The 22,349-nt window shown below is 53.4% G+C and overlaps 1 protein-coding gene across 5 annotated transcripts; it reads left to right on the top strand.

The window, feature by feature from the left end:
- Window positions 1-11,443: 11,443 nt before the first annotated feature.
- On the top strand, window positions 11,444-22,240 carry RAD9A (RAD9 checkpoint clamp component A). 5 transcript variants are annotated; one of them, XM_077820829.1, is made up of 12 exons: window positions 11,444-11,653; window positions 17,135-17,341; window positions 17,601-17,671; window positions 17,975-18,109; window positions 18,616-18,730; window positions 19,243-19,342; window positions 20,227-20,336; window positions 20,608-20,714; window positions 20,806-20,870; window positions 21,125-21,247; window positions 21,513-21,729; window positions 21,964-22,240. In XM_077820829.1, the coding sequence occupies exons 2-12, from the start codon at window positions 17,308-17,310 to the stop codon at window positions 22,066-22,068; spliced, it is 1,182 nt and encodes a 393-aa protein (XP_077676955.1). In that variant the 5' UTR covers window positions 11,444-11,653; window positions 17,135-17,307; the 3' UTR covers window positions 22,069-22,240. The 5 variants fall into 5 exon arrangements, with proteins under 5 accessions (XP_077676955.1, XP_077676954.1, XP_077676956.1 ...); XM_077820828.1 differs by having other exon boundaries at window positions 11,444-11,632; XM_077820830.1 differs by lacking the exon at window positions 21,125-21,247 and having other exon boundaries at window positions 11,444-11,632.
- The last annotated feature ends 109 nt before the right edge of the window (window positions 22,241-22,349 follow it).

Genomic DNA, 22,349 nt, shown 5'->3' on the forward strand with positions numbered 1-22,349 from the left:
CAAAAGGCAGCCCTCTGCCCTTGCCCCAGCCCAAATGCCAGACACCGGACTTGGAAAAGTGATGCTGGTTCATTCATTTTTTTTCTCCCCTTTCTGCTGACCTTTCATAGAAAACAAAATACAGTTGATTTTTGGATTGTTGTTTTTTTTTTTTGTAAATTGTTTTCTCTAAACAAGAGAGAAAGGAAGCCGCGTGCAGTGGTTTAGTCATCGGCAGGTGACTAACCCTGCTAAGCATTTCACCAGGCGACAGACACCAGGATGGGATGGATGGGGGTGAGTGCAAATATTTTGATGAAAGGAGAGTTGTGGGCTTTCTGGGGGGTGGAATTCTGAGTTCCCACCCTCCCTCCTCTCTAAAGTTCACACGTTTTCTATTTTTCATTCATTCATTCTTTCTTTCTCCCTTTGTGTGTTTGTGTGCGTGGGGGGTGTTAGATTTGTGATTCATTAATCAGCAAAAGGCATCATAGCCCCATTTCAACAGAAGACCTTTCAACTGCATATTGTGACTCAGCACTGGGCTCCAACTTTGTAAAAAGTTAGATGCAGAGGCAGCTTTCCCATCTGCTTGGTGGTATTTTTCAAAATAAATGTCTCTGCATTCAAAATTTGAAATATTAAAAAATTAAAAGTATTTTGCTAAATCTAAATGCAGCAGAATAAATATTTCCACCCTAAAACAGGTGACCAGTGTCCAAAAAGACGTCATCCCTTCCTCCAGGAATATTTTATGTACAATAAATACTTATGTAACACACACATACATGTTATATACAAATACACACACATACAATGTAAATTTAAATGCATTTAAAAGTCTAATAGGTTCAGCAGACATTTATACAGTCATCATTCTGTTTCTCCCTTGTTTTGCATTTACACATACATTTGTGTATGCACAAGAACTACATAATGATATGGGCCCTATCCTGCAGTCCTTCCTCTGGCAAAATTCCCATTCACCAGTTTGCAAAATACATACAAAACTCATTGCAGTATTGTGTAGCACTGGTGTCCAAGTTCAGTGAGTTTTTCCTCTCTGAACAACTGCTCTGGTGAATGACATAAAAAGCTTCAAGATCTCTGTAAAAACTCAGTTTTGTTTGGTTTTAGCAGTCTGGTTTAATATAGATGCGTGACTTTTTTTCTTAAAAGATTTTCAAACAAGAATATTTATTTTTTGCATAGTGCAACAACTAAAAAAAAGTTTATTTTCAATTAGCCTCATTTATGGGACAAGCTTTGCTCTTGGTGTCTCTGTAAACTAGATGAGAGCTTTGGAAATAAATTTTACATTTAAAATAAACTATCAAATGTTATTAAACTTGGTATGTTGCGGATACGGGAAAAGCAAAAAAATCCAAAATAAAAACCAGACAAAAAAATCCAAAACCGTGTTTATTCACATTAGTAAATATTTACATTTTTTTCAAACAAGAAAAGAAGGGAGAGCTTTTTGTTCTGTAGAACAAAATACAATCAATGGATCCAAAATTATTTTCATTTGTGAACCATACTTGTTGCTGTTATTGTTAAAACGTTATTAGGATTTATACTTTGTGGAAAAGGAAAAAACTATTACAATCCTTTTAACTTGGGGTGAGGGGATGCATTCATTTTTGCAAGTTTTCTCTTAATGCTTTGTGTAAAACAAAGGCACTTATGGTCACAACTTGTGTTAGATTTTTAAACAGTGCCTGGAGCTCCCAAAAGATAAAACTCAAAATTAGTTTAAAATACAATCAGGGTTTTTAAACCTCCCAATATTGCAACATTTTTGTTTGAAAATTCTTCAACTAGTTTTTCTCTTTGGTGGTACTCACCATAAGAGTGTGAATAACTCAAGTTTTCTGCCATTTCTTAAACAGGAATCCTGCTATCATTTACAACTTGTTTATGTATAATCATTTATATACACATGTGTATATTGATTCATGTAACAAATACACACAAACAGATTTAAGTGAGTCTATATTGCAAAACAAACAATGATATTGATATTTATAACACAAATACTGACATATTTATGTACATTTCTGTATTTCTTTTTAGATAAACACAATTCTAAGTGTGTAATATGTACACATACACCCCCAATATCCTTATTCCACCCCATGTTTTTATTAGATACACAGTATCTGACTGTAGGGAAATGTAGGTTACAGGCTGGTTAAAATGGGGGATTGTTTCCTTTGCAACATTAACAGGCAAAATGTGAGCCCAAAATGCACGTCTCAAATTGTGTTTGTTTCATTCTCAATCCAAGGGAATGCCTTTTTTAAAAAAACTGCTCAGAGCTGGTAGGCAGGAATGGGGCAGTGCGTTATGCCACCAGGAAAGCTTTGGAGACCCACTGATATTGCTGAGCAATTACAGACAAGGAAATTCTTTTCTTGGCTTCAGAAAACTGGGGGTTTACCCTTCCGCAGAGGGAAATTGAACAACACTAGCTTTCAGCATACATGTCTGCCAGCCACAGGTAACAAGAGACAGAGGGAGGGGAGTGGGAAAAGAAAAGAAAAGTGTAGGTGCCTCTTTGTAAGGTTCCCCAATTCCACTCTTTTCTTCAGGACTAAATCACACCCTATACCCCTGTAATACCCAGGGAGGTGGGGGTGGAATCCCCAGTAACCTAGAACAAGCTCTCTGAATGGGGGACAGATGTGGGGGAGAAATCCCATTATTTGTCATTTCTCTATTTGGCTTTTGCTTTGTTTTCTGGCTTTCAGATGAAGGGGCAGAGGAATAGACAGAGCAAGGGCTGAAGAACAAACTTTGAAAGCTAGGAGCAATTCCTTCCTCAGGCACAGACTGACTGAATTGGGGTCTTTTTGCTTTTACCAAAAGGAGCTGCTTCCCAGTTCCGGTCAAACAGACACTGCCGCGATTGCAGCCCTAAGACAGAGCAAGAGACGCTCACTGGATTAGTTTAATAAATTATCTTCTCATCCCAATAAAGTTACTGAAACTGACAGTCACTTTGTCCTTCCTGAAGCCTCTGCCCCTCCTTCACCCAACATAGAGAAAAGTCCCTCCCTGGGAGATGTGGTATCGCAGTACCAGAGCTTTGGAAGTAGGATCACCCTCAGCCCCTCTCATAGATTCATAGATACTAAGGTCAGAAGCGACCATTATGATCATCTAGTCCGACCTCCTGCACAACGCAGGCCACAGGATCTCACCCACCCACTCCTGCGAAAAACCTCTCACCTATGGCTGAGCTATTGAAGTCCTCAAATCGTAGTTTAAAGACTTCACTTTGCTCTGGCTGGTATAATCTGCTGTAAGGATGCCCCAGTTTATATCCAAGCGATGGGGGTGGGGGGTAAGAGCCTCAGTCCCAAGGCTCTAGGTGAGGGACAGCACTGTGGGGGAAGCTCTCTCAACCCCCACCCCTGCCTGGCTATTTCCTTTATACCCCAACCTTCACTACATCAGGGACCCCATCCCACCCCAGACATTCCCCCAACCTTGGGGACCATCTCCCATGGATGCTCCCCTCTCCACTATTTAAGCACCATGGATGCTCAACCAGTCCTGTGTAGTTCCTTGTGCGTGTCAATATGGGACAGTCCCACCAACGGTGTTTTTCTGCCTGGCCTTCTTAGTGGTGCTGCAGGGTATTTGGCCTCCCCTTCCAGCAGGCTGGTAGGGAAGCCCCCTACAGCTAATAGCTGGAGAAAGAAGCACTTAAGTCTCCTGTGTCCAGAGGTAACCATGATGCAGCCATAATCTTTGGGAGCTGAAACACCTGAGCCAAAGGTCATGTAGCTGTCTGCAGTCTTGCTGTCTTGGGTGCAAGAGCTAGGCTGGAGACTAAGGGTATAGATACTCTGCAAATGGGAGCATGCTTGCCAGTGTGGGCAGATAGATGTTCTAGCTCTGCTCGAGCTAGTCCGCTGAAAATACTAGTGTGGCCATGGCAGCACTGGTGAAAACTCAGGCTAGCCTCCTGAGAATGTACCCAGGGGGTTGGGCGGGTCTGTACTCAGGTGGCTAGCCCAAGCTACTCCTTGACTCCTTGGCCACACTATTATATTTAGTGTAATAGCTCGAGCAGAGCTAGTGTGTGACACTCCCAGTTACAGTGTAGATATACCATAAAAGGGGTCCTTGCCAGCCTTCCTTGGCACCACATGGGGCTGATGCTGCTGTGTTTTGCAGGGAAAGGGCTCTGGGCTGGAGAAATTGGGGCTCACAATAAACTACCTGCCAATGGCTGGGTGGGAAGTGGTAGCTGATGGGGCAGCCATGTGGGGGCTTGGTTCCCTGAGCCCAATCAAGTGCCATCCTGACCCTTGTCTGTGGGGCTGCCTGGAGCAGTGGTGGGGCTGTTAGAGTGGAGGAGAGAGGAAAGCCCTTCCTCACACAGGGAGAGAGCTTCCTACTCCTCCCCAAGCAGTCCCAGGCGCTGTCTGGATCCTCCCCATTTTGGGGGTGTTAACAAGGAAAGCTGGGTCTGGGCAGGTTCCAGCCTGGACATGGCTATTGGCACTGAGGCTTTGTTTGGCAGGGTCTGGGATGAGCAACAGGTTTGAGATGGGGGCCAGCTGGCCCCATCCGTCATGCTAGGCCTCTCAGCAGCCTTGGAGCTGGTGGGCTGGAGCTGCCCTGCAGACAAGAGCTGATGGGAGGGTCACCCCTCCAAAGCCCCGCCCACCTTCTGGGCTCTTTGTATATCCCAGAGGGCTCTTTGGCAGATTATGTCTAAGAATAGGGTAGAGCATCTCTGGTATGTGGCTCACGTGGGTGATACTTGGATGCCCCATGGCCCTGGCTGCTTCAGACTCTGTCTGGATGAAACTGTTGGTAGCACTGCTGGTGGCAGGTTTCAAGGCTGCTCCCTCCCCTTCCACCAGATTAGAAGCAGGAAGCTGGGCTTAGAACCTTGGTGTTGCTTCTCACTGGGATTTCTCCACAGAGAGCCCTTGGAGCTGGTCGGCTAACTTGGAGTCTGTAAAGCTCATTCCCTGTTGTTCCCTCCCAGCTGGCAGACAGCACTCTTCTCATACCTGTGCAGTAGCAGGTTCCCCCCGCTGCCCTTGGCTCCTTACAATTCTCCCTCAGGAGGCATTACAATGGAACTCTCCATTTCTACTCAGGCCATTTCAATCCTTCCCCTTTGAGGCCATTACAGAGCTCACGAAGTGTAACCCAGGGCTGCTGTTCCAGCTCTGCCCATTGGGATGCCAACCAATAGACATGGCTGCCAGCCCAGGGTCAGAGCTGCCATCCCATCCCATCCATTGGGGCATCAGCCCGGAGTCATGGCCACTGTTTCAGTCCAGCCCGATTGGGGCACCAGCCCAGGATTTTGGCCACCATTCCAGTCCTGCCCATCGGGCACTAGCCTGGGTCACAGCCACTGTTCCAAGCCCACCTCTTGGGGTGCTAGTGGAAGAGGCCATTGTTTACAGAAGGCTTCCCTGTCCTGTCTGCTCTATGACAATGGGCTGAGTCATTTCCTGTGGGCTGCTCTCCTCTTTCCTATCCAGTGCTCAGCCCATGGAGCAACTCACAACATCTAGTGAAGGGTATTTTTAGGAAAGGAGGTAGATATGCCCCATGCCAACAAGGGCAACTGAACCTGCAAGGCTGTTTCCCTAAGGCACTGAGACCCAGCAATGTCCCAAGAGCCTCCTGATCCAGCAGGCCCAGGGATGGCAGCAGACACTGAGAGATGATTACAGACCAGCCCTGTGAGGGGGTGACTCCAAGTGTCCTGATCTAGCCCTATCACCAGACTTTTTATACTGTCTCCAGACTCCATTCTGCATGCAATTCAACCACATTTTTAAAGCTTCCCACGGGCTCATTCCAAGCAACCATCCACTCATCTGGCACCAGACTCCTCTTGGTCTCTTGGCCTCTTGGACAAGTCTTCTCCTGGGTACCTCCTACCTAAAATCCCATGTTCCTTATGCAGAAGCCTCCCTTGATCCCTCTTCCTGACTCTCTCCTCACTTGGGAACATCACAGGTAGATTCTTTAATTGTGAAGCACTTTGGGAGACAATTTGTACCAAAAACACTACACAAAACACAGGGAAGTTCAATGGGTCAGGGACAGCCTCAGGCCCTGCCCATGAGCTGCAGGCCAGCCATGAAGATGGAGCTTACGTGCCATGCTGATGGTTGTTTTAGAGAGAGATAGCACAAGAACCAGGAGTGCTATGGCTATATCAGGCCCTGCCTGTGGGTTCTAGGCCCGCCATGAGCTGCTCTTAAATGCAGATGGAATGTCCAGAGGCCCTCCATGGAGTGGCTCAGTCCAGCCATGGTGATGGGGCTCTCAGAATCAGGGATGAGACAGCCATGTGATAGCAGGCAGTCCCCAGAGGATGTGTGTCTGAGCAGCCTGCTCCCAGTCTAGCCTGTCTCCTCTGCTTGGCGGCTGCATTGTTTAGGACATTGGTCGTCTCCATGGCACTGGACTGGGACATCCTCTGCGTGGGAGGGGATACTCACAGAGCAAAGGGCTCCACCTGGCCAGCTTGGCTCAGTGGGTAACACACGCCCTGGCAGGCTGCCAAGCTCTCCTATCCCCTTGGCAGGCGAGCTGAGCTCCTCTTGCCCGTCCCCCCAGGCGCCCCGTTCCTGGGCAACGTCACAGGAAGCATCGTGGGCGGCTGACCTCACCTTCTGCAGAACATGAGTTGCACATTCGCCCTCCAGCGGCGCCATCAGCCAGCCAAGCCTCCCACTTGCTGACCTTTCCATTGGCCTCGCTCCCATCCCTGCTCACTGCACCTTCCCTCCCCTCCCCACTGACCCTGTCTAGACTGTGCTCATCTCTCCTTCCTTCTCATCCATTCCCCCCGCCCCACGCCCCGCACCTACGCATCTTTTCTGCCTTCCCATCAGCCTCTCTCTTCTCTCTGCTTTGGGCGACAGTTGAATACCCCAGAGCTCCCTCCATGGCATTATCCCACCCCTGCAGGAGTGGAAGTTGAGTCCATAGGTCCCCTTGGAGATGGGAATCAGAGAAAGAAGAGCGGCCTCACAGTGAGACATGTAGGGACATGTGGGACAGCAGTCTACAGATACCCTACCTCTGAGACCAGGCAGCCAGACGCTGGAACCTCTGCAGAGGGGAGATTTGGAACTCTGGTGACCCTTCAGTTTCCTACTTTAAATCCTCCCCAAGCCTCTAAAATGCCCCCTCCCCCAAGTGAGAACCTGGGGCTGGGATCTCAGGGGCCCAGCCCGCAGCTCTGTCCCCTCCCACTTCCAAGGGGATTCCGGGTGGCTCTGCTGGGAGCCAGCCAGGGGATTTCTCCACACACAGAGCAGGCACTTCGCTTCCTCATTTCTCAGTGCAGTGATAAGCACCTGTCACCCCCTGCTGGGAAAAACATGAAATGCAACAGTTTGCCAGAACACAAAGACCAGCTGTGTCTGTCTGTCTCTCAAAACAAAGCCCACAGAAAATAAATAAAGATCTATATGGACTGGCTGCTGCCTTGGTCAGGACAGTCTCTGCAGGGAGCTGGTGGTTCTGGAATGTATGTGACTTGACCCTGAGTGAGTATGTGTGTGGGGAGCATGATGGGCAGTGATGGCTGAGCCTGAGAGGGTGGGGTGAGAGGGTGGGGTGTGGGAGCAGTACTGGAGAGTGAAGGGTGACCTTGTTTGAGTGTGGAGATGCAGTACTGGGGAGCAGTGGTACAGGGGCTGTCCTGTGAGAGTATGGTTGACGGTGCTTGGGGGAGCTGAATGTGGGGGAGATCAGTGCTGTGGAGCAGCAGGAGCTGACCCTGTGTGAGAGTGGGGGAGCAGTGCTGGGGAGCAGGGGGTGCTGACCCTGCGTGAATGTGGCATAGAGAAACAGTTCTGGGGAGCAGGTGATGCTGACCCTGTGTGATTGCAGTCGGGGGGGGGGGAGGCTGTGCTGGGGAATAGGCAGGACTGACTCTGTGTGAACGAGGAGTGGGGAAGCAGTTCATGGTGGTGCTTGGGAGAGCTGACCCTGTGTGAGTGGGTTGGTTGGTTTGTTGAGAGGGCCGCTCTACGGTGAGACTGACCTTGTGTGGGTGTGGCAGTCTCCCCCAGAGGGGGTTATAGACTCTCCCTGACCTAACTTAAGGGCTCCACAGACTCAAGCCCCACCACTCATCGCCTAGTGTTAGCCTCCCCTGTGTCTAGTCAGTGCAGGATCTGGGAGGTCAGGATAGAGGAGGGGAGGGGTGCACATGGCTTTGGACACTGCAGAGGTGTGTGCATCACGATCACAGCCAGCTGTGTCCTATCCACAGCTCCATAAAACTCTGAGCCCCGAGGCCAGAGATCCTCATGGGGATGCTCGCTCCATAGGAGCCCAGTTGCTGTTCAAGAGCTGGAACAGACACGCTAAACACCAAATCTGGTTCTTCTCCTCCTCTTGGGAGGAAGAGGGGCTGTGCCAAGAGCCTCTTCCAGGGGCCATTGATGTCCAGTTCCAGTTCTTTTCCTCCTTCTGAAGGCTAAACCCAGAGCCCATTGCAGGGGCACAGGAATGCAGTTCTGGTTCTTCACCTCTCTGCAGGACTGCACCCAGAGCCCATTCTATGGTGGGCACAGAAATCCCATATGTAACACATTTGGTGGGTCTGAGCCCAGTCCCCAACATCCACAATCCTAATGGGCACCTCCTAATGGGCTCCCAGCAGAGAAGCCAAGGAGTTACTGTACCAGAGAGTTATTGAGCTAATTCAGGGACGGTGGGGACTTGGCCCTCCACCAGCTTCCCTGGCTGTACCTGTTCTAGGGGATTCAGAAAGGGCTCTGGACTCCAGGGTTCTCACCTCGACCTATCATCTCCTCCATTTCCCCCCTCCTCCAAACTAAGCAACACACCCTAAACATATTAATCAAAGAGAGATGGGGAAAAGAAAGAAAAGGAAAGGAGGTGGGAAAGAAAGGAGGAGCTGTGGGATTTATTGCAAGCGAAGAGTGGTAGCATTAAGCATAAGGCCACTAACTTGTCTTAAATAAAGATAATTTCAGCATCTCTCCTCTGGCTCTGGAGGGGGTTTACCCTGTGGTTCTATTGCTTAAATCAGGATCAGAGCTCCATTTCATGAGAATACACAGACATCACAAACACAGAATAAAGGATGGTCCCTACTCCCAAGAGCTCCAATCATTATTAAAAGCCAGCACAACAAGTGAACATGATGGATGCTAGGAGGGTAGTAATGAGGGATTCTTGCAGTTACCAAGTCTGACAACAGGCAGGTCCCACATGAGGTATTTTTTTGTTAGAATTCCCTATCAAACCAGATCCCCTGGACTCCCTCAAGGCTCCACCCCAGGAACACGTGATCCTGGGCTTGCTGCCCATTATTTTTAGAGCATTTTATTTATTTTCCCTTTCTGTACAGACTCTCCACACCATGGCCCTTTACCCAACATCACTGTTCCCATCTCAAACCGTGGGCCAGTCCCTCAAGGAGTGTAATCCCCATCTCTTTGCTGCTACACAGGGGGCCAGGATGGGTTCCGAAAGCATAGGGAATCCACTGATCAGTTACGTAATGCCTGCTTTGATGTCCCCACCTGTAAGGATACCAATGGGGCCTGCCTGCTACCTAACTCCCTACTTCGGAGGCCTGTCACTGGGGACTTCCTTATTGCTATTGATCTTTTGTGTGGAAGGTGCTCAGATACGATAGTGATGCACAGCAGGCCAAAACTAGATATCTCACCCATCCAGGAGTCAATCTCCCAACACTACAAAAACACTCCCAGAGTCTGGAAATGCTGAAACCCGAGGGGCTGCTCAGCTAAAAGGAACCTTCATGTAGAGCTGCTGAGAGGGGATAGGGGGCTACCAGGGCCCTAGAAGCCTGGCATCACAGAAGGAAGGGGACAGAGGTCGGCTCCATTACCAGTTGCAGTTTGCAGCAAGAAGTACCTCTGGCATAACAGTCCCTTTGTGCTGCACAGAACACCCCTTGGAGATAACAGTCAGAGCTCCCGTTTCTCAAGGAAACAAAATTTCCTGTTAGCCCCATAGACTCAGCCCAGTGACAGGAGAGGGAACCAGAGGCTAGTCTGGCTCACACATCACCAGTAGAACAGTTAGATGAGCCAAGTGCTCTTGGTTACACTTGGGCAATCTAATGAAGGCAATGGGGTTAGGACTGTGTGGCTCACCTGGGACCAGGACCCAACGGTGATGAGGGGGAGGGGAATGTGGCTGCACGTGGCTCACCTGAGGGTGTGACCTGAAGGTCACAGGACAGTTTGGGTGATGACTGCACAGAGGTCAGGATATGGCCTGCCGAATCATTCTTGCTGGTGATGCTACAAGGCGGGGAAGACCTTAGCATAGCTCCCAGCTCCTGGGGAGTTTGAGGCATTTGTGTCACTGAGATGATGAGTACAGGGCCCCAAGAGGTGGGTATGACAGTCACTCACCAGAACAGAGCTCACCAGAATCGTTTGCCTGTGCTGTGATGGGGAGGCCGCGAGGTCCTGCTCAGCTAGGGCACAGGGAGGGAGCTTCAGCCCCTGACAAAGGATCCTGAGCTGGGAAGGGGCTAGGAAAGCCCTTGCAAAGGCTCCTCCTGGTCCCTTTGCTTCTTGGCCTCATCCTCTGCACGAGCAGCTTGTGCCCAGATGAGGTGCCAGTGCCGGGGCATGGCTGAGCGGCCACCTAGATCATGTGCCACAAAGAGGTAGACTGTGGTTGCCCATGGAGACCACAGCTTCCAACAAACCTGGGGTAGCAAGTGTGGGACCTGGGGAGGGAACCTGAGCCTAAAGTCTCCAAGAGGAGAATGAGGTGAGCCCAGAGGGCGGGAAAGAGTCTGGGCCCAGGGGAGGAGACTCGGGGGGGGTGTTTGAGTGGGGGCCAGAGGGGCAGCCTGGGCCCCAGGGGGTGGGGTATCTCTGAGATGGGGCAGGGAAAGGAGCCTGAGTCTAGTGGGGTGTGTCTCCGAGCTTGGGAGTGGGTCTCTGAGAGTGGGGGAGGGAGCCCCAGCAGGAGCTGTCTCGCGGGGGTGGGGGCAATCTGGGCCCCAGGGAAGGTCTGTGAGGGCAGGCGGGGCAGGACCTGAGCCAGGGGGTCGCAGGGGAGGGAGCCTAGGCCGGGGTGAGGCTCTTGGTTGACCCGGCACTCTACCTCCTGCATTCGAGGCCCCATTGGCTGGTAGTTCTGTCCCTCTCTCGTCCCAGCCAATCAGCGTCGTTCGGCTCCTCCAATGGCAGGAGGGGACGAGCCCACCAGGCGAAGTGGCCTGGGTGACGCGGGGACAGCCAGAACAAGGCTCCACCCAGGGAGCTCACGTGCCCTCTAGCCGGGCCGGCGCGGCTCCTCTCTGGAGACTTTGTCACGTGAAGTGAAGAGCTCCCCCTCCACGTGACCCGTGAGCCAGTAGGACAGGCTAAGAGGCGGGGCCGAGACCGGGCTCGGCCAATGGGAAGACGGCCGAGGGGAGGGGAGGTGGGTTGCCCAGAAGCGGCGTCAGGAGTGGCGCGGGTGCTGGGCGAGAGCATCCGGAAGAGGCGCTGTCTCTCCAGAAGCCCGGGCGCCTCCTGTTCGGGAGCTGTCCGGCGAGTGGCGGGCCGGGCCGCCCCGCTCTGCGCTGGGGTCGCTGGAGATCGGGCAGCACCGAGCAAGGACGGGGAGCGCGCCTCGGGGACAGGTGTGATGGGGCGGAGCTAAGGTGGGCGGGGTTACGGTAGGTGGGCGGGGCTAAGAGCGGTGTCTAGGGCAGGCATGATTGCTCATGCATGGGGTGGCTTGGGGCAGGATTTGGTAGGGTGTGTTGGAGTGGGGCAGGGTACGACAGGGTGCAGATGGATAGTGTGTGGTATGGGGATGGGATGGGTAGGGAGGGGAACAGCATGTGGGGGTAGGACAGGGTGCCAGAGCTGAGGTGAGGTGGGAGAGGGCAGGGTGCTGGAGGTGGTGTGGAAGTTTGGCAGTGTCTGGTGTGGGGTTGGGACAGGACAGGGTGCTGGAGGTGGGACAGGGCAGGGGAGCAGTATGTAGGAGTGGAGTAGGACAGGTTGCTGGGGGGACAGTGTGTGGAGGGCAGGGACAGGTACTGGGGAGGTGGGGGGGCAGTGTGTGGTGGGAAGGACTGCGCGCTGCAGAGTCTGTTGATGCCCCCAGCAGCGGCACACCTGCACTGACAAAGCATCTTCCCTTTCAGTTCTGTTTCCTTGCCTGGGTGGCTGCTCTTGTGCTGGCGGGATCAATAGGCCCTTCAGAGTGGTTTGGATGGGGATGCAGATGGAGAGTTGCAGAAACTGACAGTAGGGCTGCAGGCTCCATGCTAACAAAGCGAGCTGTAGGGAGGTGTGGGCTGGGACCCTCATCACCTGCCTCCAGTCCCAACTGCAGGCATCCCAGTTCAGTCTGGCCTTGGTGACCAGTGTGGTTAGTGATATGGACCATGTCCAGTCTAGGATTTAGGGGAGGGATGGGTTAAATCATAGAATCATAGAATATCAGGGTTGGAAGGGACCTCAGGAGGTCATCTAGTCCAACCCCCTGCTCAAAAGCAGGACCGATCCCCAATTAAATCATCCCAGCCAGGGCTTTGTCAAGCCTGACCTTAAAAACTTCTAAGGAAGGAGATTCCACCACCTCCCTAGGCAACGCATTCCAGTGTTTCACCACCCTCCTCGTGAAAATGTTTTTCCTAATATCCAACCTAAACCTCCCCCACTGCAACTTGAGACCATTACTCCTTGTCCTGTCCTCTTCCACCACTGAGAATAGTCTAGAATCATCCTCTCTGGAACCACCTCTCGGGTAGTTGAAAGCAGCTATCAAATCCCCCCTCATTCTTCTCTTCCGCAGATTAAACAATCCCAGTTCCCTCAGCCTCTCCTCATAAGTCATGTGTTCCAGACCCCTAATCATTTTTGTTGCCCTTCGCTGGTCTCTTTCCAATTTTTCCACATCCTTCTTGTAGTGTGGGGCCCAAAACTGGACACAGTACTCCAGATGAGGCCTCACCAATGTCGAATAGAGGGGGATGATCACGTCCCTCAATCTGCTCGCTAAATGGGATTAGATTAGCTCAGTCTCACTAACTCAGGCATTACATTGACTGGCTTAGTGTATGCTAATCATCTAAAGTACAGTTTGCTTTTTCTTGACTAGGTGTTAGGTTAATCACTGTTATTTAGCCATCTATCTTCCTAGCCTGGTGTAGCCAGAGCCCAGGAAGAGGGTGCACCCAGCTCGCTAAGGAGACCTGCAGCTGCTGTGAAAATGGCAGGAGTTGCAATCAGCACAGGACAGAAAGGCTCCCTGGAGAAGGAGGGGGCTGATTAAAAGAAGGGGAGAGGTTAGGAATGTGGGCAGTGACTTGCAAAATGAGGCACTGAATGGGCAAGTGCAGCTGGGACACCTGAGAGGGATGATCTGCCAGCCAGAACCTGGCTGGGAGATGGGACAGCCAGAGTGGCCAGAAGGAGCTGGGGGGAGGACACGTGGCAAAGGAGACCACCTGGGTCTGTGATGGGATGAGGCTGCAGGAAAGGCTGGTGCAGGTTGAGGCTGGTGTGCATCTCCCACAGCAGGAACGAGCCCTGTTCTTTGCAGAGCTGAGGCAGTTGGGATGTTGTGTTTGGGAGCTGGGCCTCTCGGAACCAGAAAGGGATTGACAAACTCTAGGGCATGAGAAGAGCCACAAAACAGTACAGGGAGCTGGAGGGGGAGACTCCAGAGAAGGGGGTGGGGGGGGCAATCGGCCTAAGGGCAAGGGAATGAGCCCCCAGGAGGGGGAGGGGTAACATGCAGGGGCAAGATTAGGAGCTCCAGCAGGGGACTAAGAAAGTAAATCTACCTCCCTTGATTCTTCTTGAAGCTTCAGTCTGACAGAGGTTCTCCTTCACTTCCCGCTAGGCACTCCTGTGTGGCTGTTCAACAGCTGCCTAGCCCCACCCCAGAGGTGGCTGCACATTAGTGCTGGATAAGGGCAGGGCCGGTGCAACCATTAGGTGAACGAGCCGATCGCCTAGGGCGTCAAGATTTGGGGGCGCCAAAAAGCGGTGCCCCCCAATTTTTTTTTTTTTTACATTTTAACTTGTCTTTTCTCTGAGCATGGGCGCTGCCTGGCCGCCGCGCAGCACCGGGGGACGGACCCTGGGCGCAGCTTTCACTGTGGCGGGCGGGGCAGCACTGCGGGCAGTAGCAGATTCATCATGGTGCCAGGCCCACGCTCCGAAGGGGCCCCAGCGGCCACTCTTCTCCGTCCCCCGCCCTCCCCTGCAGGGGCAGAAGCTTGGTGCTGGGGCTCTGTTCTACTTCAATAAGGCAGGCTGTGCCTGCAGCCGAGCTCCTCCCCTCCCCCGCCTCTTCCCCCAGCGTGCTGGGTTCCCACCTCCCCCTCTCACTCCCTCTCCCTCCCTGCCACCGATCAGCTGTTGCCAGGGAGAGGGAGGAAGTGGAGAAGAGGCAGGAGCGGGGCCTTGGGGGAAAGGGGTGGAATCGGGGTATATCCCCTCCAGCCCCCTGCCGTGAGCCGCTCAGGGCAGGGGGCTGGGAGCATCCCCATGACCCTAGCCCACACCTCCAGCCCTCTGCCCTGACCCCTGCACCCCCCACACCTCCCTGCCCTGACCCCTGCACCCCCCACAAATACCCAACCCCCCCACACCACATGCCCTGACTCGTGAACCCCCCTCACACACACCCAGCCCTCAGTCCTGACTCCTGCACCCCCACATATACCCAGCCTGCCCACCTCATGCCCTGACTCCTGCACATCTCCACCCCCAGCAGGGACTAATCCTCCCCCCATGACCCACTGTGCTCATCTTGCCCCTGGCCCCTGTCTTGTTCCAGCTGGGGATCAATCCTTCCCCCCCACCATGCCCAGTTGTCAAGGTGGATAAAAATCAATGACTTAAAAAAAATGGATTTTTTTTTAATTTAAATCGGATTTTTGAGGGAAAAATCCATCTAAAGATACATTATATCTTAATTAAAACTATGATGGAATAGGGATTATAAATTCTAATTCTATAGTATGAGACAATATATTCATGTAATGTTTAAGAAAAGTTTTGTAAATGATTTCTAATAGTTCATGGATTAGGGACCCAATCTTATGGGGTTCTGTATAGATTATTTATGTTAATTTTTCTATCTACCCAATGGGACTCAGTGCTCAGTCTAGAAGATACCATCAGAGATGCTTAGTTTTGCAGTTCTCAAACTGTGGACTTGTGTCTCTAGAGATAACACGGTTGTTAACAGCAAACATGTTTTTAAATAAATAAATTAATGTATAGAGGTGAGAAATAACAGACCTCAACTCTATTGTCCCTCTGCAAATTTGTGTACACAGGGTCAACCCCTTACCTCTCTTTAAAAGTGAAAAGTTTCAAAAAGTTCAATGAATAGAAGAATAGAATTTGGGGCAGAATAGATCTGGACAAGGAGAAGTCTGGAGATAAATGTGAGAAGTGAGGGACATATGCTTTTTTTTGTTAAAATATTTTATGTTTGCTGTTGAAGAAAAAAATCGAGACTACTTAAAAATCAAAGACTACATATGCTTTTTTTTGTTAAAATATTTTGTTTGCTGTTGAAGAAAAAAATCGAGACTACTTAACGTTGTTGTTTTAGCTAAGTAAAACAATTTAAATGTCTTTCTGGTGATGTTCTCCTCCTAATACAGCCTGGCAAGAAAATCCTCCAAATATTAATGATTAACCTCTTGAATTGAAGATAGTTCACCTCCCAATGACTTCATAAATATCTGCTCCAATTATCTTTGATAAATGAAATAACCAAACAATCATTCATTTTCATCTGAAAAGTTTTCAAAAATAAATCATTTAAAAAATGTATAGTGTGTACCTTCTAAAAATGAAACCTACATCTATCTCTGAGTTGTGAAGAATATGTATTAAGGTTATAACAACCAACAAGAATGCACTTTTATGTAGAAACCCATGATTAAATCAAGTCTTTCTAACTAGTGATTTAAGTCATGATTTAAATCAAATCCACCCTGCCCGCTGTGTTCTTGCCCCGGCCTCTTCATTCCCCAGGGGGGCCCACAAAAAGTTAATCCAGCCCTGAGGGGAGCCGGGCCGGCCCCCTCCAGGGTGGGGAGCACGGGGCCTGGCCTGCTCTGAGGCGGAGCACAGCCCCTACGGGCCCACAAGATGGGCCAGGCTTGTCCCGCCTAAGGCAGGACCCTTCGCAGAGCAGGGCTGTGGCAAGACCAGATGGGAGCTGCGGGCGCTAGGGGGATGGAGCGGGACTCCTTGCCCAAAGCCTGAGGGTAAGGGATAGCTCAATGGTTGGAGCATTGGCCTGCTAAATCCAGGGTTGTGAGTTCAGTCCTTGAAGGAGCCATTTAGAGATCTGGGACAAAAATTGGGGATTGGTCCTGCTTTGAGCAGGGGGTTGGACTAGGTCCCCTGAGGTCCCTTCCAACCCTGATATTCTATGGTACCTGCCGCTGCCTCCCCGTGTGCCCCCTGCAGCCTCAGTGACCCCTACCTGCCCCCCTCATTCTACATTTGGCCCAGGACATTTTTAAATTTCTTGGGGCAGTTTACCCATCTCAGGATTTCTGTGGGAAGTGCTCACGTGGAGCCACAGCTGGTCAATGCAGAGACAAGCAGGCACCATGAGGCATTATAGTTACCAAACATGGAAACCTCCCCCTCTGGGTACCTAGAATGTGTGTGTGTGCGATGTCATTTTCCTCGTCACGCGCAGCCGTCACCCGTTCTGACAGATTGTTTTAGTGCTAAGTTGACTAGTTTTCGGAGGTTGTCGACTGAGGCTAACTATTTTTGTTGAGTTGTTTCAGATCTAAGACTCTGGCAAGTGCTGCTGCATCAAGTATTAACTTTGTGTCAGTTGTGTGTGTATGTTCAGTGTTTGAGTGTATATGTTTATGTGCGACTATGTGTGTGTAGGTTGTTGAAATTTGTCCTATTGATATTGTCATTGCCACTTTGTACCGTAGTGAAGCAGTACGAGGGGAGGGGAAGGGGGGGGCGCAACATGGAAGTTTTGCCTAGGGCGCAAATATCCTTGCACCAGCCCTGGGTAAGGGATCCCTGTGCATACAGGGGAAGTGCTTTGGGATCCTTCAGGGGAAAGGAACTAGAGATGTGCTGAGTTGATTATTCAGGGTGGTGTCTCTCCCATTTCTTCCCAGCATGTTGTACTGATTAGTCCCTGGAAGAGGCCCCAGGGCAGCACCCAAGGCACAGACTCTCCCCACCACAGGGCTGGATTATCTTGGGGTTCACGGCGCTGTGACCGGGGTTAGAGTTTGACACTCTCCCCCCCCAAAGGTGGGAAAGAGCCCAGCTGCATCACTCTGTGGCCATGAGGTGCCTTGTTACCGGGGGCAATGTCAAAGGTGCGTGCAGGGCTACCAGCTGGGCATGGGGATGGGGAATAGGACGTGAGGCCTTTCCCCCTAAGGGTCACTGGCTCCCATCTGGCCCAGGGCAGAGGGACTGGTCTCAGCAGGGTGGGGAATGGGACACGGGGCCTTTCCCCTCTAGGGGGCGCTGGCTCCAAATGGCCTTTCTTCCTGCCTCAGAGAGCAGGAGTTTAGGGGAGTGGGGGTGGGATGGGTCTGGCGTAGGGTCACTGTCTCTCTCCTTCCCCCCCAGTCATAGGGAAGGCCGTGCACTCTCTGTCCCGCATCGGAGACGAGCTCTATGTAGAGCCCACGGAGGATGGGGTAAGGGGGGGTTTGTTCTAACTGTTGGGGGGCACCCTTCTGATCTGAGGGGGAGGGAAGAACTGAAGGGGGTTGTCAGCAGAGGACAGGGGTGTCTAATCAGGGTTTGGGAGTTGTCACTGAGCTCCAAGAGGAGCAAGCTGGGTCGCTCTCTGGTTGGTGATGGGCTGGCTCTCCTGCGGGGGGGTTGGTTGGTGATGGGGCTGGCTTTCCCATGGGGGAGGCGGAGGAGCTGGTCGGTGGCGGGGCTGGCTCTCCCCGTGTTGGGCTGGTCGGTGATGCGGCTGGCTCTCCTCTCCACAGCTCTCCCTGCGTGCTGTGAACTCTTCCCGCTCAGCCTATGCCTGCTTCTTGTTCGCCCCACTCTTCTTCCAGCTTTACGAGGAAGGGAACTTGGACCCCGATGGGGAGACCTTCCGCTGCAAGGTCCTCATGAAGGTGAGGCTGTGGTGCCGTCAGGGTGTCAAGGGTGGGCCTCAGAGGGATGCCCCAGGGCATAGGGATATCTGGGATATGGGAAGCCCAGCAGAGGGCCCTGGCTCTATGGTGGGGGAGTAGTCCATTTGCCCAGGGAGAGCTGGGCTCAGGGCTGTGCCCCTGGCTGCACCCCTGGCCTGTGCTGTCTCCTAGCAGCCTGTGTGCCTAGTTCCTGTGTCCCAGGGGCTCGCCTGCAGGGAGCAGGAGCTTGTGACTTCCTTTGCCCTGGGCAGTGAGTGCAGCTGGCACAGGGTGTGGTGGGGGAGTGAGGAGGGGATCGGGGCTTGGGACCATCCTGTTCCATGGGAAAGAATCTTGGTGTGAATCTGCAGGAGTCCTGGGTTCTCTCCCTGGCTCTGGAAGGGGAATTGGTGTCTCATGGTTACAGCAGGGGAGCTGGGAGCCATTTCCCCAGCTGTGTGGCGGGAGGTGCAGGTGGTGACAGGGTGGTGTCTATGACCCCCTAGTCCTTCCTGGGTGTGTTCCGCTCGCTGCCCTCGCTGGAGAAGACTGTGGAGAAGTGTCTGATTTCCCTGAACCCCCGGGCCAGCCGGCTGGTTGTCCAGCTGCACTGCAAGTACGGTGAGTGCACCGCTGCTGGGGAGCCCTCTAGTGGAGTGGGAGGCGGGGATCTGGGTGGCCCTGCTGGGACAAGAAGGGGTGTCCAGGAAGCTCCATTAGCAGGGTGGGGGAGGGAAATGAGGGAGCCCTCCAATGACAGGGGGCACCTCAGGGGTCCAGTGACGGTAGCAGGGGGCCTGGATGGAGTGAGTTTGGGTTGGAGGGCTGGGGCAAGCAGAGCTGGGGGCCAGGTGGGCAGAGGGGGCCCTGCAATGAATGGTACTGGGAAGCGGAAGGGGGCTTGCAGGTGGGCGGGGCCAAGGGGTGAGTGAAGCTTTGGGGGCGGGGTGTGTGTGTGTGTGTGGCAGTTTCCAAGGGTCAGACCCTCGGCCTGGTTCCCTGTTGAACATAGGGCCAGGCTGGTGAGGTGCATTGGGGAGGATCTGCAGGGGCGGGTTCTGGGCTGGTGATGGTCCTGATGCCAGGGCAAAGACGGCCCTGGCCCTGAGCTGCTGTCCCGATGCCCTTGCCAGGAGTCACCAAGACCCACAACTTGTCATTCCAAGAGTGCGAGTTGCTGCAGGCCGTTTTCAACAAGGATTTGTGCGCCAACATGCTGCGCGCCCCTGCCCGGTGAGTGGCCTCTGCCAAGTCAGGGGAGAGGAAGCGAAGCATGAGGTATAGCTGAGGAGTTCACAGCCTTTTTCTTTCTGAGGCCTCCCTGCATGCTATAAAAATTCCAGGGCTCAGTGGGGAGGCCTCCAGGCTTCAGCTACCAAAGCAGGGGCGTCTTCTGGGAGGGAGGGACATGAGCCCGGTGGGGCTGGGACTCAGGGGCTTCAGTCGCAGTGTCAGGGGGGATCTTGGGACTGTGGGCTTCAGCCACTGGGTGAGGGGAGGAGTTCTGGGCTTTAGCCCTGTGGGGCTGGGGGCTTCTGCCTTATGGGGCACCAGGGCTCGGCGCGCCAGGCTTTGGCCCTGCAGCTTCACTTCTGGCTTTAGTCTCGCGGGGGAAAGGGACTTGGGGTTCCGGGCTTCAACTGTGGAGCCCGCAGACCCCTGAAACCTGTTCACGGCCTCCCTGGGGTGCTGTGGACCCTTGGTTGAGAACCACAGATATAGATGAGGGGAGCGCAGAGAGATTGGGAACATATGCTGGCTCCCTTGGGTGCTAGTTTGGGGTGGGAAGATCGGGGGGGCAGAAGCTGTCTCTCTGGGGTGCTAAGTCAGCATGGAAGAGGTTGGAGGTTCGGGGGGGCACAGCTGGCTCTCTAGGGCGCTAGGTTGGCACGGAGAGGGTAGGAGGATTGGCGTCACAGCTGGCTTTCTGGGGTGCTAGGTTGGCACAGGTGGGAGGATCGAGGGGCACAGCAGGCTCTCTGGGGCAGTAGCTTGGCACGGAGGGGGTGGGAGGATCGGGGGTTCAATTGGCTCTCTGGGGCGCTCCACGGAGTGGGTGGGAGGATGCAGCTATGTCTGTAGGGTGGGGCTCACAGCTCGCTCACCTCTGGTGGCAGGGTGCTGGTGGATGCTGTGGTCCATTTTCCGGTGACACTGGCCGAGGTGACGCTGGGGGTCAGCCCTGCCGGGAAGGTGAGCTTCCGCAACTACCTGGATGAGGAGACAGGTGAGCCAGCCCGCCCGCCCACCATGGGCTTCATCCTAAAGAGACACAGCACGGCCCAGTCCTCCTGCCATGGGGCTGGATTGGAGCTGGCACCCCCTAGAGGGGAAGAGCCCCATGTCCAACTCCACAAGCCCTGGTGTCTGGGCTGGCTGGCATCTCTGGGGCGGGAGGTTTTGGCAGCTGTTTATGGAGAATGGCCGGTGGGTCCTGGGGGGTGGCTTGGCAGTGTGGGGACACCAGGAGGCTGATGCTGAGCCCCCTCTGTCCCCAGAGCCCAGCAGGATAATGGTGACCGAGCTGTGCCTCTCTGAGGATGAGTTCCAGGACGTCCAGGTGCAGCAGCAGTCCCATGTCACCTTCTGCCTCAAGGAGTTCCGGGTGAGCAAGCAGGGCCCCCCTGCCCCCCAGCTCTTCTGCTCTAGCCCCAGAGGGTGAGGCTGCCTCACTGACCCTGTCTGTCTGCCCCTAGGGTCTCCTGAGCTTCGCTGAGTCCTCCAACCTGCCTCTCAACATCCACTTCGACTCCCCAGGCAGGTATGTCCAGGCTAAATGTTTGTGGGGTGGGGATGCTCCCTCTACCTCAGTGCCCTGAGCTGGCTCTCTCCAGATGGGATCACGTACTCATTGCCACTCACTCCCTGCCCCTCTGGATTGGCTGGGGTCGCATGTGGACTCCCCAGCCTCTTGCTGTAGCTCTCTTTTTCGCTCTGTACACACCCTCTGCTGTCCCTGTAGAGTCTTGGACCGCCCCTCCCAATCTGTCTCATCCCCCTGTGCTATCCCTGCAGGCCTGCCATCTTCACCCTGTCAGACCCCCTGCTGGAAGTGCACCTGGTCCTGGCCACCCTGTCAGACCCCAACAGCAGCTCTCAGGTCCGTTCCACAACCTTGCAGGCTCAGCCGGCCAATGGGTAAGCAGGGCCCTGTGGGTTTGAAAGTAGCATTCAGTTGTCATTAGAGTTCAGAGTGAACAGCCCCATCAGACTAGTTGGCTGCCACCTCCCTCGTAGAGCTGCTGTTGCAGGCTGTCTGCAGACTCAGGTAGCAGCTTCTGTGGGGAAGCCTAAGGGTGGGAGAGCTAGGTTACTGGGCTGGCCACAAGAGGGAGGGGTAAGGACCCCATCTCCAGAGGCAGGGTTTGACTGTGGCCCCAGCCCCACTCCCTTCTCCCCACAGTGCCTTTCCCCTGGCTACTGCTGATGACTTCACAGCCGATGATATTGATTCCTACATGATTGCTATGGAGACCACATGTGAGGAGGGGCCAGGGCTGCCCTCCAGCCCCACCTTTCCCCAGAGATGCCCCCATCCGTGCGTTGCCCTGGAGTCAGAGAGCAGTGCCATGGAGAGTGATCTGGAGGTGGCTGTGCCAGGGACCCCCCCCCCAAAAAAGGTATGTGGTGGTGACTGGGGGGGTGCCCTAATGTGGGCAGAGGCATCAGGGCTGTTCTGTGGAGGGGAGCTGTGTGGACTCCCAGTTGCTGGTGGCAGGGGTGTATGGGAGCCTGGGGGGAATGGGACCATGTGGGTGGAGGGGGAGCATGGGTGGAGAGGGAAGCTGGGGAGTCCTCTTCCCCTGCCCCCCATCTCTCCCCCCCGCCCCCACATCCTGCTGCATCTCTTTCAGTTCCGCTCCTTGTTCTTTGGGTCGGTGCTGACCCAGTCTCAGGCTGGGACCCATCCAGGGCCCAGCCAGGATGTGCTGGCTGAGGATAGCGAGGGAGAGTCCTGAGAGGTCACCTTCTGCAGCGTGGCTCCAAGCCCCCAAGAACCTGCATGGAGAAGCTGGACTTTACAACCCCATTACCTCTGCTGAAGCAGGGCTAGGGATGCTGCTTCCAAGCCCCTGTGAAGACATTGCCCTGTAAATAAAGCTTTTATAATAAAACATGCTGCTGCCTGCAGAGCTGCTGCTGGGGCTGAAGGAGAAGCTCCGCTCCACCCCCAGCCAGTTGGCGGGGCTGCGGGCAGGATCCTTTCCTTCCCACACCTTGCAAAAGCTAGGCCAGGCTG

This window comes from Eretmochelys imbricata, chromosome 6, assembly GCF_965152235.1.
Source record: "Eretmochelys imbricata isolate rEreImb1 chromosome 6, rEreImb1.hap1, whole genome shotgun sequence".
Lineage (NCBI taxonomy): Eukaryota > Metazoa > Chordata > Testudines > Cheloniidae > Eretmochelys > Eretmochelys imbricata.